General features: G+C 58.2%; 1 protein-coding gene across 2 annotated transcripts; it reads right to left on the minus strand.

Annotated features, from left to right (window-relative positions):
• Positions 1-6574: 6574 nt before the first annotated feature.
• On the minus strand, positions 6575-15789 carry DCAKD (dephospho-CoA kinase domain containing). 2 transcript variants are annotated; one of them, XM_037411013.1, is made up of 5 exons: positions 13871-14020; positions 12431-12548; positions 10256-10459; positions 8298-8385; positions 6575-7771 (listed from the first exon to the last, which is right to left on the minus strand). In XM_037411013.1, exons 2-5 carry the CDS (start codon positions 12540-12542, stop codon positions 7486-7488), a joined length of 690 nt encoding a protein of 229 aa, XP_037266910.1. In that variant the 5' UTR covers positions 12543-12548; positions 13871-14020; the 3' UTR covers positions 6575-7485. The 2 variants fall into 2 exon arrangements, with proteins under 2 accessions (XP_037266910.1, XP_037266909.1); XM_037411012.1 differs by lacking the exon at positions 13871-14020 and adding an exon at positions 15701-15789 and having other exon boundaries at positions 6658-7771.
• Positions 15790-15897: the final 108 nt, after the last annotated feature.

Below are 15897 nucleotides of genomic sequence, written 5' to 3' on the forward strand. Positions count from 1 at the left end.
ATGGGGACAACACCCCAGCTGACCCCAGCTGGAGACCCAGAGGTGCTCGCTGTCCTTGTCCCCAACCCCTGCACAGGGAGGGGTGCAGCACAGCCCCCCGGGTTGGCTCCATCCACCTGGGGATGGACAACTGATTGGCAAATCTCTGAAGGGCCACGTTCGGGAGTGCAGGAGTGGGAAAAGGGACAAAGCTGGGAGGTGACAGCAGTGGCAGCAGTGGCAGTGGTGGCAGCAGTGACAGCGGTGGCAGCAGTTATTGCAGTGGCAGCAATGGCAGCAGTGGCAGCAGTGGCTGTGGTGGTGGTGGCAGTCGTGACAGCAGTGGCTGCGGTGGTTGCGGTGGCAGCAATGGCTGCGGTGGTTGCGGTGGCAGCAGTGGCTGTGGTGGCTGCGGTGGCAGCGGTGGCAGCGGTGGCTGCAGTGGTTGCAGTGGCTGCAGTGGCGATGGTGGTGGCGGTGGTGGCAGCAGTGGCAGCAGTGGCTGCAGTGGTTGTGGTGGTGGCTGCGGCAGCAGCTCCGCTCGACGCCAGCCACCGCCGTTCCTCTGCAAAGGTTAAGCAAACAGCAGCTCCCGCAGAATCGATGCACGCCGAGCCCACGGCTGTTTGCTTTGGCAGCATGACGTGGGGAGGTGGGTGGGCAACACCGGGGGGATGCCGGTGGCAAGAGGGGGGGCCCTGATCGATGCTCCAGGGGCGTGGGTTCAGCCTGGGGGGGGAGGGCTTTATCCCCACCCCCCGCCCACCACTCGCTGGGGAGCTTATTAAGGAGGATTTGGGGAAGGGTGAGAGCGGCCGGGTCAGGATGGGGGCTTTGGCGGGGCTGGCGCTGTGCCGGGCCTCGGTTTCCCCTCCCAGTGCTGTGGCAGGGGGGGAGCTGCTGCTGCAGCTGCCCCACAGATGCTGCCCACCGGACCAAGCATGGCCGGTGGGGACACGGGCACCCTGTCTGCGTGGCACCCAAAGCCCATCCCCACAGCCAGGGGTTAGGCTGGGCGGGCGGCACTGATGGCTCAGCAATAATTAGGACTTGGAGCCAGGAACAGCTGAGGGCCCCAACATCAGCCCATGCTGAGGAGCTCAGGGAGGGAGATGGCATTTGCAAGCTGTCCCCAATGATTTTGGGTGCTGTCCCCCAAAATCACAGTGTCCTCAGGATGGGACCCAGAAGGGGCTGTGCGAGGGGGACACTCATCTGTGGGCAGCAGGGGCAGGGCTGGGCCTTGGCCCCCTGGTTGGGGTGGGCAGGACACCCTGGGGTGGCAGGGTCCTGGGCTGCAGAGGCTGGGGCAGAGCTGGGAAGGCAGCCACATCTCCTGAGCACCCACCTGGGGCTTCCTCTGCTGGTTCCCACCACCTTGGTGCCTGCCATCCATTCATCCTTCCATCCATCCATCCATCCATCCATCCATCCATCCATCCCTCCTCCATCCATCCCTCCCTCCATCCATCCATCCATCCCTCCTCCATCCATCCATCCATCCTCCATCCATCCATCCATCCATCCCTCCTCCATCCATCCATCCATCCATCCATCCATCCATCCATCCATCCCTCCATCCCTCCTCCATCCATCCCTCCCTCCTCCATCCATCCATCCCTCCTCCATCCATCCATCCATCCATCCATCCATCCATCCATCCCTCCTCCATCCATCCATCCCTCCTCCATCCATCCATCCATCCATCCATCCATCCATCCATCCATCCATCCTTCATCCATCCATCCACCCATCCCTCCTCCATCCATCCATCCCTCCTCCATCCATCCATCCATCCCTCCTCCATCCATCCATCCCTCCATCCCTCCTCCATCCATCCATCCATCCATCCATCCATCCATCCATCCATCCATCCATCCACCCACCCATCCATCCATCCAATGTCCTTGCATCCACATATCCATCCACACGTGTCCAGGCATCCACAGATCCCTCCCTCCCTCCCTGCCGTCCATGCCTCCATTCACCCAGCCAGCCACACCCAGGAGGAGTGTGGGGGGACCAGGCTGGTACCTCCTGTCCTGGCTGTCCCCTGGTCTCAAGGGAGGATACCAGCCACCCCAGCTATGCAACCTCCGGACCTGTGCCACCTCCATACCTGAGAAAGGACATCATATCCACCTTGTTGGGAAGCAGAGATAATTAAAAGGAAGAATTAACGAGGAGTTTTCTGGGCTGTGGGTGCCCAGGAAACACGGCACCAGCACGGATCAACATGGAAGTAAGGGAAGGCCCCACAGACTGATCCCAGGGCAGAGATGATCCTGGCAGGAGCCAACACTCACCTCTTGGTGCCAGGCTGGGAAGAAAACAGACTCAAAATCCCCGAGGCCAGAGATGCCTCTAGCCAGACACGGGCTGGGAGGTGCCTAGTGCCCCGCCTGCTGTGATGAGTGTGTCAGGGCTCAGTGGGGCAGCCTGGAGATGACAAGTGCAGGCGCAGACACGCTGAGGTGTCCCCACTCAACACACAGCCCAGGAGATGAGGGACATGTGGGGACAGGGCTGCAGGATGGAGGTGAGGGCCAGGCAGGTCCCAGTGCCTGGCTGGATGTGGGCAGACAGTGCTCCTGGTTGGCTGCCTGATCGCTGGCTGGTGGCCAGGTGGCTAGCTGGCTGGTTGGATGCATGGATGGCTTATTGGCTGGTCGCATGCTTGGCTAGAGAGTTGGCCAGTTGGCTGCCTGGCTAGCTGCCCAGCTAGATGACTGCTTGGCTGGCTGGCAGGCGGGTGACCGGTCAGCTGCTTGGCTGGCTGGTTGGCTTGAAGGACAACTAGGTGGTTGGTTGGCTCGTTGGCTAGCGGGCAGCGGGCTAGCTGTTTGGCCAACTAGCTGGTTGGCTTGTTGGTAGATAGCTATCCAGTCGGCTGGCTGGCTAGATGGCTAGGTGGTGGGCTGGCTGGCTGGCTGGTTGGTTGGTTGGCTAGCTGGTTGGTTGGTTGACTAGCTAGCCACTTGCCTGGTTGATTGCCTGGCTGGCAGGTTGGCTAGCTGGCTGCTTGGCTGGCTGGCTCGTTGCCCAGCAGGCGGTTTGGCTAGCTGGGCTGGTCAGCTGGCCAGCTGACCCAGGGGACTTGTTGGCTGGCCAGTGGTGGGCCGACTGGCCAGCTGGGTTAGCCCCGGGACAGGGACGAGCCAGCACGTCCCAGCTCAGTGCCAGGCACCATCCCTTGCCCAGCGCGGGGAGCCCAGCCGCAGGCGGGGGGGACAAGATGGGGGTGGCACATCCCGCCGCCGAGCCCTGTCTCTGTCACACTGCCTCTCATTACAGACACTGCAGGGCCTGCCGCCCTCCCGCCGTGCAGCAATTAAGGGCTGCCAGCACCGCTCCTTAATTAAAGCCTGGCTGATGGGGTGGCTGGTGAGTGACGGGAAGCGGCTGCTCCCCCGGCAGCGGGGACGGGCTCAGGGACGTGCCTCCCCAGGGGGACACGGGGGTGGGAGTGGCAGGGACATGCGGTGCTGGGACCTGCTGTGCTGTCCCCAGGGTGCCCCGTGACTGGTGGGGATGAGGTGTGACACAGCTGGGGGGTGCACAGTGGCACTGGGTGACAGCCCACGGGACGTTCAGTGGGGGGCACTGGGGAGTATCCTGTGCAGTGGCGGTGTGTGACACCCCAGGCCATGCAGTGATGGTGACACCGGGTGACACCTCATGGGCGATGCAGTGACATAGCACTATGTGACATCCCATGCACCAGGCACTGACGGTGACTCCGTGTGACAACCCACGGGAGCTGCAGTGACACTGTGTGACACCCAGTGGCCCCGCAGTGACAGTGACACCATGTGACACCGACACCATGTGACACCCCGGGGAGCAACAGTGATGCTGTGCGATACCGCAGGGCTGTGTTTGTGACACGAGTGGGACTGTGCAGCCACGGTGACACTGCGTGACACCCGGGGGCCGTGCAGTGACAGCGACACCATGCCACACCCTAGGGACGGTGCAGGAATGGTGACACCGGTGACAGCAGAGGCCATGCAGTGACACCGGTGACACCATACTCAGGCCCCCAGCTGGTCCCCCGCGGGGTCCCTCCCGTGTGGGTATTGGGCCCCCCCCCAGCCCACGCTTGGGGACAGTGCTCACTGGGGGACATCACCCTGTCCCTACAGCCCCGTGGTGGGACCCACTAGCTCCGTGACATCTGCACCCCCCCCCCGCCCGGTGGGTGGCCCGTGATGGGTGCTGGGGAGGGGGTGCTCCTGGGGGGTGCTCTGAAGAAGGGGTGCTCCAGGGAAGGGGGGGCAGCAGGGGGGGGGCAGCGGGAAGGGGACAGCGGGAAGGGGACAGCGGGGAAGGGGACAGCGGGGAAGGGGACAGCGGGGAAGGGGACAGCGGGAAGGGGGCAGCGGGAAGGGGGCAGCGGGAAGGGGGCAGCGGGAAGGGGACAGCGGGAAGGGGGCAGCGGGAAGGGGACAGCGGGAAGGGGGCAGCGGGAAGGGGGCAGCGGGAAGGGGACAGCGGGAAGGGGACAGCGGGAAGGGGACAGCGGGAAGGGGGCAGCGGGAAGGGGGCAGCGGGAAGGGGGCAGCGGGAAGGGGGCAGCGGGAAGGGGACAGCGGGAAGGGGACAGCGGGAAGGGGACAGCGGGAAGGGGACAGCGGGGAAGGGGCAGCGGGGAAGGGGACAGCGGGAAGGGGACAGCGGGAAGGGGGCAGCGGGAAGGGGACAGCGGGAAGGGGGCAGCGGGAAGGGGACAGCGGGGAAGGGGACAGCGGGGAAGGGGGCAGCGGGAAGGGGGCAGCGGGAAGGGGACAGCGGGAAGGGGACAGCGGGAAGGGGGCAGCGGGAAGGGGACAGCGGGAAGGGGGCAGCGGGAAGGGGACAGCGGGAAGGGGACAGCGGGAAGGGGACAGCGGGAAGGGGACAGCGGGAAGGGGGCAGCGGGAAGGGGACAGCGTGGATGGGGACAGCGTGGATGGGGACAGCGGGAAGGGGACAGCGGGGAAGGGGACAGCGGGAGGGGGCAGCGGGAAGGGGGCAGCGGGAAGGGGCAGCGGAAAGGGGGCAGCGGGGAAGGGGGCAGCGGGGAAGGGGACAGCGGGGAAGGGGACAGCGGGAAGGGGGCAGCGGGAGGGGGCAGCGGGAAGGGGGCAGCGGGAGGGGGCAGCGGCGGGGGACGCAGCGGGGCGGCCCCGCCTGTCACACGCCCCCAGCCGCCGCAGCGCCATCGATCGGCCGGCAGCTCGCAGCTGTTACGTGTTCGGCTGCTGCGCGGAGCGGGGCCGGGCCCGGCCTGAACCACCCCCGGGGAGGGGGGGCCGGTGCCCGGGGCCGGTGGGCAGCATCCCTGTGCTTGCGCCCCCGGAGGCAGCGCCTGTGCGATGAGCGCGGGGGGTCTCAGCCCGGCCGTGCCCCCCCGCCGGCTGCGCCGCCCCTCAGGCCCCCCCCGGGGAGCGCAGCCCCCTGCCACCGGCCGGGGACAACGGCGGGGGCAGGCGCTGGCTCGTCCCCGAGGGTCTGGGGGCGATGCTGGGGACCACGCGGCACCCACGGGGGGGTGTTCGGTGGCCGAGCACCCCCAGGCCCAGGAGCCCTCCCCAGCAGGTGCCAACACGCGGTCCACGCAGGTCGCGAAGGTGTGCCCCCCCGGCCCCGGCGGTCCCGCACCCCCAGGCCATGCCCCCCCGGCCCCGGCAGCCCCCACGGCTGGCTAACCACGTTAGTGCCCGCGCACGTCAGCGTGGCAGGAGCAAAGCACCAAATGCGATTACCGGGCTCGTCTCGCTGCCTCCTGCCCCCCGGCCTCTCCGCAGCCCCATTTATCGCCGAGGCGGGGAGCCAGGAGGGGGGCAGCAATCAGAGCTTATCTCGGGCTGAGACCGTCCTTCTCCCGCTCTGATTTATGGCTGGCTGCAAGGGACTCCCGACATCACCACTGCAATTAAGGGAGCATTAAAAAAAAAAAAAAAAAAAAAAGGCAGGAGAGAGAACTGGCACAGAGGTATCGATTGCGTACAGCTCCCCCCAGCACTGCCTGAGAAGTTGGGGTACCCCAGCTTGGGGATGCTCTGCTGTAGCTGCACAGGGGCCACCGGGTCTCCTCAGAGGAGCTGGAGGGGGTGGGAAGGGTGCCCGGTGCCAAAATGGGGGCACACTGGCTGGACAGGGCTGTGACACTCTGGGAAAGGTCCCTGTGCCCAAAGGCTGGCATCGGGGAAAGCAGAGATGCCACCCCACTCTGCAGCATCCCTGCCTGCTGGGCCAGTGAGAAGGCAGGAGGGTGGGAAGGCAGGTGGGAGCTCAAACATCCCACGGGACCCCAGGGACCACCGACTGCAGGCAGGAGCCAGCGACACCCACCTTTCTCAAAAAACTGGGACAGTGGGGTGGCAGGGGGGCAGGGCTGCCCTGGGGGAAAGCACTAACAACAAAAAACCCAGCAAGTCCCAGGATCACATCCTGGGAAGCCAGACCCACACGGTGAGGTGACTGGAGCTAACACAAAGCCATGCCCTCCCCGAGGAAGCTCATGGCAGAGGCAGATGCTCCAAAAAGCTCCCTGGGTTCAGCAATGTGTACCAGGGAAAAAGCACGAGCGTGCTCGTCAGCTCTGCTTGCGTGCGGTGAACTTTACAGAGCGCAGCCGTGCCCCGGCATAGGAACAACCTGGGAGCAGGCCAGGAAAGAGCAGCGCTCACAGCCCACAGGTTGCAGAGCCGCGGGGAGCCGGCTGCTGCTCAGCGCTTTATTAAAGTGAACGTGAAGAGCCAGCACCCGCTTTGCCCAGATTTCATACCCTCCCACAAGGAAACTGCTGCTGAAAGAAAACTCAAATGGCAGTAAATGAGTTTCAGTGAGGCCGGTCCCAGGTCTCAGCCTGCTCCAGGGGCATATCAGACCCTCGGATCCGAAACCAAGGGTGACCCACAAGTGATGATCACAGAAATAAAGAGGGCAGGGGGGAGGGCAAGCAGCCAGCTGAACACCTAACCCGTGTGAAATGAGGTGCTGTCTGTCCCCCACCAGGCAGGTTTAACACATTTCCATTAAATCAATGTGAAAGAAGGGGAAAACCCACGTCTACATTGAGATTAGCCAGGGCTGTGAGCTAGGAGGGGATCAACCTGGGGACACCTGTCAGCAGAAACATGACCCCAGAGCCCAGCTACTCCCCCAGTGAAGAGATTGTCCTGGAAGACATTAAAGTGCCTAAATCCACGGAGGTCCCACCGTACACACACACGTGGGGACAACAAGGGCCTCACCCCCTCCACAGGCTGAAGCCACCCAAAGGGAGAGGTCCCACGCCACAGGCACAGCTGATGGGTAAGAACCTGAGCAGGAAGAAAGGAGATGGGAAGACAGTGCCGGAAAAAATCCCCCCTGTGTTCACCTTGGGAAGTCTGCAAGGAGCCGCCTCACCCCAACGTCTGCATTCAGCTGGCAAAGCTTATTAAAAGAGGTGGCCTTTCACTGCCCTTTTCAAACCTGGAAATTCAGGCCTCTTCTATGACAAAAAGAAAAGGTGAATTAAGAGATGAAATGCCCGAGGAGGAGGTACACCAGCCCTCCGAGCCCAGCTACAACCGTGCCCGCCGCCAGCCATGCCCAGAGGAAATCCAGGGAATCCTCCAAGTGAGCATGCAGCCTCAGGACCTGCCGGCACGTGCTCTCCTGGTCCCCAGAGTTATCAATGATGTGACTAGCTAATTTGCGCTTCACGTCCAGTGGCAGCTGGGAGGCGATGCGAGCTTCTGCCTCCGCCTGGGACAGCCCATTCCTCTTCATCAGCCGAGATAGCTGCGTCGGCGGGTCGCTGCCAGGATGGGAGGATGATGCTGAGATGGGGGTGCAGGAGGGAAGAGGGGGTTTGCCTGCCTTTCTCTGCATGAGAGGGAATAGCTGGGGTAAAGTCCGGGGGGGAGAGATGTGCTCTGCTTCATTTCAGACCCAGTGCAGGCATCCTGCACTCAGAGCAGCGGCACCAGCCCCGCAGCGTTGCCCAGGCTGACCCTGCTGCATGTTTTTGGCATTCCCACAGCTCATAATACCAGGGCAGCCCCCCAAACCTGCCCCAGCCAGTGGAGTGCAGGTTGTGAAAGGCCCAAAGACAGCAGTTTTCCCTGTACAATGTACAGGGAAACCTCAGCAAGAAGCCCCTCGACCCCAGGATAAAGGAAGGTGTCACTTCTCAAGCCTACAGAAAAGAGGGAGCGTTATCAATAGGCTCCACACCAGGGCTGCAGCTAAATCCTCACCAAAGCGGGAAGGATGTCATGGTCCCCCCCAGCCTTTAAGAAAGGTGGCAGTGTCCCAGTCCTGACGGTTTGTGTGGCACTTACCAATAAACCAAGACCGTGTATTTCATAAACTTGGTCAACCTTTTGGTCTCAAAGAGCAGTGGGATGTCGAGGATCACGTAGCGGTAGCCTGCAGAAATGACAAAAAAAAAAAAAAGGTAACAGCGTTACTCAGATTCCCAAATCCCTCACGCTGCACATACACCAGAGCTGCTCCAGCAAAGCAAGCAGGAGAGCTCCACAGCTCCGTGATTACAGCTGGGAGGAGAGCAGAGCCTGATCGCCTTCCTCCCTCTTGGAGAGGAAATGGTTTCATTCCAAGTTTCCAGAGAAAAAAAAACAACAAACCAACCCCTAATCTGGATGATCTCAGACCAAAGGTGAAGCTGCAGAAATATAATGAGGACCCGAAACAAGAAGCTCAAATGAAAGCACCTGTGCCTGGCTGGCAAGAGCAGCAGTCACGCCATCATTGCTGGCCTCTCCAGGGGAGCAGTGCCCACAGCAGAATTTGCTTTCCTCTTTCACTGGTCCAGGACTTCGGCAGGCTGCAGTCGTTTGAGCCGATGTTTCCCAGCTCAGTTTTCTTCCCTTTATGAAAAGCTTTGGCTAAACAATTCCATTTTTCCAAGGAGAGCAAGGAAATTCTTGCAGACCTCTCACAGCTGTGACAATGAAATATGGGGGGTGCCCCCAGGGCCTGAAACCTCACCAAAACTAGCCCAGTTTGGTTTAAAACCAGTCACCACATGGAGCGGCCAGCAGATGAGAGCTTGTAACCACCAGTCGCTGTCCTCCCGGACCCTGCCACCCACCCCAGGTTCTCCACATGCCTCTGCCCTTTGCAAGCACCAATTCCCTGGGCAGGTGGCAGCTTGGGGACATGGGGAGATGCCCAGCTGAGCCTGGGGGAGCAGGCGAGGGTCGGGGAAAGCTGTAAGTCAGCACCTCACTCCCCTGCGTGCCCCCCAGCTGCAGAGGCACTTCCAGTTTCCCTGGTGTCCCATCTTTACATCCCAAACCCCCTAACCAAGCTCTGCGTGGCAATAAAAGCCTTGACGAAGACATCATCATCCAACAAGCCACCATTTTACCAGCATCTCTGCCCAGAGAGACTACTTGCTGCCCTACAGTTTGATCGATAAGAGCTTTCCTTACACAGCAATCCTTAGAGACAACATCCAGCTATCCCAAATCATTAAAACCTGACTAATGAGGACAAAGCAGCCTGCTGAAGATACACAGCACTCTCGCCGAGGGCAGGACAGCATCCGCCTCCCGAACCAGCAGCCCTGGGTTCAAGACTCCATCTCTGGCTCCAGGCTTTCCTGCTTGTTGCTTCCTTTGCGCTTTCTCCTCCTCCTCACCCCGCAGCAGAGCACAGCCCCTGCAGTTTCCTAGCACAGGCCTATTCAGCTGTCACAGGGCTCAGCTTTGATAAGTTCCGCAAAACCAGACTGACTCTATTAAGACATCCTTCTGTCTACACGGAGACCGCCAAAACAGCTGGTGATCTTATCTGGCATTTGATTAGACCAAGTTTGACAGCTGTATTTGTTACATTTATCAGGGGGGAAAGCGGGACTTTGGAAACCACAGCTGTCAGCCCATTTCTCACCTTATCGAGACTAAAAGGGCTCCACAGCTTTCATTGAAGCCTGAGGAGGCTGGGGGCAGGGAAGAATATTTGGCCGTTTCAGAAGGTATGACATTATCCAGCAAGTAATCTCAGAAGAGGCCTCACAATGCTTTTCTCAGGCCCTACAGATGTACTCTAAACCATAGAAGAAGGTGGTGAAGGGCAGCAGTGAAAGGCAGGAATGAATCCTCCAAACGCCGACACAAAAGGCCAGCGATGGCAGAGCACAAAGGCCATCACTCAGTGTCGGTTCCCTTTCTCCTTCCCTGTCCCTCTCCCCACGTTAAAACCAAAGACAGAGCAAGCAGGGACAGCTCCTGCCTGAGCAGGAGTCCCAGTGTGCTGGGACACAGCCTCTTACCTAGCACAAAGTATTTCAAGATCTGCTTCAGCATCTCTTTCTGGATCTCCGGATGGGTGATAGAGTTCAGCAGCTGCCGTTTCTCCGGGCAGGAGAAGATAATGTTTCCTAGAGCCTCACGGTTTATCTCTCCATTCTCCAAGAGGATCTCAGGGCCAAAGTAATGCACTATCTGCTGATAGGCCTTGAAGTGGGGCTGCACCACTGATAACATAAAACAGCTGGAGGTTAGAGCCAGTTCTACAGCACAGTCAGTGTTTGCATCAGCAATCGGCCTCAAATGAGTTTTGTTCATTAAATAACCGAGCTTATTCTCCTCAGCGGGCAGCACATCTGCCTGCCAGCACACGCTGAACTGAGACTGGCATGGCTCAGCGCTGCAGCCCAGCAGACACCTGACATCAGTCCTGCAGGAAAGCATCTGCAAAAGAGCCTCTCAGCCCAAGGTCCCTTTGAGGGCTGGCACTCAAGAGATCGAAGCATCCTGCAAACATTAATTCAGCGCCACAACCCTCCCTCGTGCGTGCTGCTGCTTGGGGTTAGAAGTCAGCAGGGCGGGCGGGAGGATTCGCTCATGGCTACCAGCCAAGGAACAGGGTTGAGCCAATCCCCACCACCTGCAGGGCACGGGGTCGAGCAGGGAGATCCTAAAGGGACCCGGACCGGCATCAGGTTTATTTTAGCTGGAAACTTCAGCACTAGGTGAATACAGCCTGGCTGCTACAAGTTGGCTCTGGCTGCTACTACAGTGTTTCGTGGTTGTTGGGTTTTTCAGTTTGTTTTTTTACTGTCTTTCACCTCTGTCACCGAATTCAGGAGAATGAACACAGAAACCTTCTGAGAGCTCAAGTCCCAGTTTGCAGGGACTCTGACATTACATGAGCGTATAATTTTAAAGCCACCAAAAAAAATCACCAACAAAAAGGATGCAGTAATAAAACCATAATTAAGATCAAGCTGAGGCTAACCACAGAGAATCACAGACTGTAAATAATTTTCTCTCCAAAATCCAGGAACATTGCCACAGGTTGTAACCTCAGGCCAACTTAATAAAAGTCTTTAAGACCAATTTCTTCCTCCCGTTGAATTTCACATTGAGGCAGTTTCAGGATGGGTGAAATCCATATAGTAAATAAACACACATAAAAAAGGAATTGGAGAAAAATGAAGTGATTGGTAGAAAACCGACGCTGAGAATCTGTAGTGTTTTCCTATCGTCTCTGAGGGCTTTTAGCACCTCCAGCAAATTTTCTGCACCTTGAGGGGAATTACAGTGCAATAAAATGTTAAGAGCATCACAGCTTTGAGTGGCTGCACAGTAAGTTCTTCACCACATAGAAAAGCGCAGGCACTTCAAAATGACGCTTCCTGCACCACTGCTCAGCTGCAGACCTGAAACCTTCTGCATACAAAATCAGCTGCCCTTCCCGGAGTGAGTACTGCTCTCCTTGTTAGCCCAGTGGCACAGAGGGATTAACATCTTGCCCCACATCACACAGGTACTCAGGGAGAGCGGGGTCTGCTCCAGTCCTGCTGAGGCAACAGATCTGGATTTGTGGGTCTTTTTGGTTGCCAGGACAGCACACTTTGACAGCAGCAAGAGGCAAGCACACTGTGCAGAAGCACAGGCTGAATTCCCTCCAATCTGGGATATTCGGAGCCTCTTCTTTCTGAGCGTGTTAAGGCACAAGTAAATTTGTGGGCCGATCTCTCACTATAACCAAGCAAGCAACATCCAGCACAGAAGGAAATTTTCTTTCAAGCATGTTAGTGATCCCAACTAATGTAACCAAATTACAGGATGGGTGTCCTGGGACTTAGGAGGGACATCAGATTAGCCAAGAGAACCCACTTTACACAGAATGGCATTTATTTTGCCCAGAGTTGGCTTTCAAAGCTGGGAAGCATTACACTCCAGGAGAAGCAAACTCAGGCCAAGATGTTTATTTTAGGACATGATCTTATTTTTTTTCTTTATTAGAAATACATCCTAGTTCAAATCCCACCCCTCCACCCATTCCCAGACAGCTGCTCCATGCAGCACCAGCGACTGGGGAATGGGAGGGGAGCGCTTCTCTAACGCACCCAGAGCACCCTCTGCTGCCTGCGCTTCACCGCATCAACCCCAGTCGTCAGGGGAGCCTCCGAGAGAAAGATCAACTATGCAACACTCACCCTCTCTGGCAATAACATCAGCATCAATCACAGCACAGCCTAGTTCCCGGAGTACGGCCACCACCGTGCTCTTCCCAGATGCGATTCCACCCGAGAGTCCGACCAGGAACATTGTGCTCTGAAATGGAAAGAAAAGAGCTTCAAACATGCCAGGACAGGGACATTTTGTTCACGCTGTGCACATCAAATATTTATCCCAAACAGGCAACTTCATTCAAAGCTCATTTTCATATGTTCTCAGGGCATCATTGAGACATTAGCACAATTTTGGCACCCCTCTGAGCTGAGTACCCCTGTTTTACAGGCTGAGGAACAGCATTGAGTTAAATGAGGCTCCCCTGGACACTGCTAACTCTGGCCATGCAACTGGAACCAGCCCTAAGCTCCTCCAGCTGGTTTACCTGCAGCTCCACACAACTTGTTCCCCTTCAGCATCTCCACCCATCAAGCCACAGTCTCACCTACAGCACCCTAAATCAGAGGAAATTTCTGGCACAGCTGTTGAGGGGGACCCAGGGTGAATGACAAAGGGGAAGAATTCAGACAACACTACAGCCTGGACCAAGAAACATGAGGACTGAGAGGGAGAGGCCTGCTTAATCTCTACAACCGGGCTATAAAAGGAGATAAGCTACCTGTGATATAACTGGGATGCAAAGCACACAAGACAGCAAGTAAAATGCATCCCCACGCTATCTGGAAGCCAGCAGAGTCATCAGCAACCCAAGAGACACAAGAAACCAGCAAACTTGTGTCTGTTAGCTTGCAAACGAGGCACTAAAAGCGGAGTCTGGGCTTGCCGATGGCCTTGAGGCTGGGAGGGTACCAGTAACCCTCTTGCCAACACGGAGCAGACAACTTCTCTCAGAGTTTTCCACACTGAGATTTCTTCCCCACTCAATCAAACCCTACAACCTCTAAATGCCGCTCAAGCTCTTTTAAAACCAAAAGGCTCAGCGACAGAGGCAGCTCTGGACAGGAGCAGGGAGTCCCGTGAGCAGGGTGGTATCTGCACCCCCAAAAAGGCAACAGCAAGCTGGGAACAGGCCGCAGCATCACCTTTCCAGCCCCCCCGGACCAACACTAGCCCAAGCCAAGTCAAGCCCTGCAGATCCCCAAGGTCAGAGGTCCTGACTTTGCTGTCACCTTTTTCAGGGTGACACCACCCTCACTGATGAGGAGCCTGAACCTCCCCAAGCCGCAGCTTGCGGCTGTTGCCCCATTCCTCTGAGAAGAAATTGGCTCCATCACCTTTGGCCAGGAGCCACAGGCTGCTGGTAGACATCCCTCAGCATCCCCTGGCCCATAGTAAGGGAGACCCAGCTGCCGTCACCTCTCCCTGTGAGCCACATACCCCAAAACCCAACAATCTCGGTAACAACTGCTCTGCCTAACCTGGTTCTGGTGTCACACCTCCCTCCAGACACCATGGCTACCAACCCTCAAAAGACTCTGTGCAAACAGGAACCAGACACCTGCTGCCCACACTGTCCCCCATGAACAGGGACCACACTGCTTTGTACCAAAGGGCAGCAGCTTGGAACACAGGCCTGCGGGACAGCTGAAGATGGATGAAGACTCAGCACTGCTTCCTTTTTGCTAGGAGAAAAGACACTGTTGTCATAACTCAATCCTACAAACAGAACTAGACCCATGGTCTGGGCAGGAGGAGGGGGAGGATAAGTCCTGTGGCAGCTGGAAGCAATTCAGCAGAGGGAAGAACCAAGAGTTAAGAGCACAAGCCAGCAGCATCTGCCAGCAGCCTTGCAAAGCAACTTTGCTTCATGGCTGCTGAGAGCCAACGCCAGCCTGCAGCAGCACCACCACATGCTTTTTTCCCTTCCTAGACACCAGGCAAACAGATGGGATTAACTTAAGCAATAACAAGGGGGAATTCAAGGGGAATCAGACAGGGCACTTACAAAAAACATCAGTGCTTTTTGAGAGGCTGATGTAAATCCTAAGCTCTGTTGCCAAGCGAGTACCTCGTCCCCTCGTGACAGAGGGGCTGTTTATTTATTGCTACAGGTTAAACATCCTCTGGAACAGCCTGCAAAAATTAATGCTGCAGAAGGAGAATCAGGCCTTTGGTGTGCTGCCTTGTAGGGGTGGCAGCTCCACTGCCATGGTTTTTAAAAATACACATAAAACCCTCTCCTGCCCATGTAAACACAGGGTTTTTAACTGCAGCAACCCTGACACTCTGGCCTCCAGCCTCAGCCAGGACGTGCTTCCAAAAAACCCTGCTATTTCTGTCCCTCCACTACATACCTCTGCAGGCAGGCGGCTGGTGCGATAATTACCGCAGGGGTAAAAGAGCACTTGGAAGGGTTAGTCTAGAAACCACAGCCAAACAGGGTTTGAAAACACTTGCACTGTCAAAGGGCCTGTACACTTACATGGTACTGGGTATAAATATTTAACGAGCTTGGGTTTGAACTGTACACAAGGGTAGAGAGGCCAGCCTGTTCCTGCAGATGTTATGGGCAGGAGCCAGAACCAATTCTCCCCAATACACACCATCTTTTGGGTGTATTTGGCCTGCGTCTACTAAATCAAACATGGGGCGAGCTGAAAGGGGAGCCACAGAAGCTAACCAGCCTGGAAAACTCAGCAAGTTATTCCTACTGTGAGGAATGGTGCCCTGGGAGATGCAACCCAGAGCCCTGAGGAAGCGGCTTTTTAAGTCTGAGGTGCCCAGATTTCCCTCATGTCCCGACTCCTCCTGTTCTCCAAGCACAGCGCAAGTTGCCTGCCTCAAGCCACCCATCCGTTGTGCCGTGGGGCAGAGAGCTGCGCTGAAGCGCGACCTCCAGCACCCCCCTACCCCCAGCCCTCCTCCTGCTGCCCCCTTCAGCCCCGGCTGGGGCTCTGGCGCATCGGCAGGCCTGGCGCTCGGCTTGAGGCGGCTGCAGTTAAAAAGAAAAAAAAAAATATCATAAAATACATCGTTATCTTTGTGCGGGAAAAGCTGCCACCACAACTACCACCGTGAGCAACCGCCCGGGCCTTTTGGTTGGTACCGAACAGATCTCCCTGTGCTGCGCCAGGCTGGGCCCTGGCAGCAGAACGGCGCCTCCCCGGGCGACCCGGGCCGCCGCCGCCTCCCCAGGCCGAGGCGCTGGCGCGGCTCCTGCCCGGGGCCTGTGGCGCGGCATGGGGCGCCAGGCCGGACCGGGGAACGGGGCGCCGCCCGCATCGGGCCGGGGAACGGAGCGGGACGCCCGCGGGGCACGAGGGCCGCGGCAGGTCCCGTCAAGGCGCGCTCACCCTCTGTCCGGCTTCACGCGCGGCGCAGCGTCACGCGCGCCTACTGGCTGGCGGAAAGCAGCGTCCCTCTGGCAGCCAATCGGCGCCGCCCTCATTAGGCTCGGCCCGCCCACTCCGGGCAGGAAGCGGGTGGGGGTGCAGACACCGCGGCCTCGGCAGGGGACAGGTCGCGGCTCTCCGCTATAGCGGGCGGCTCC

This window comes from Falco rusticolus, chromosome 18, assembly GCF_015220075.1.
Source record: "Falco rusticolus isolate bFalRus1 chromosome 18, bFalRus1.pri, whole genome shotgun sequence".
NCBI classification, from domain to species: domain Eukaryota; kingdom Metazoa; phylum Chordata; class Aves; order Falconiformes; family Falconidae; genus Falco; species Falco rusticolus.

Bases quoted from the DNA above. Each gene is read 5' to 3' on its own strand.
- DCAKD (XM_037411013.1), bottom strand. From the start codon at position 12,542: ATGTTCCTGGTCGGACTCTCGGGTGGAATCGCATCTGGGAAGAGCACG. The intron at 8,386-10,255 runs GTAAGAGGCTGT...TCATTTCTGCAG, and splicing joins CTTGAAATACTTTGTGCTAG to GCTACCGCTACGTGATCCTC. The intron at 7,772-8,297 runs GTAAGTGCCACA...CCATCCTGGCAG, and splicing joins TACACGGTCTTGGTTTATTG to CGACCCGCCGACGCAGCTAT.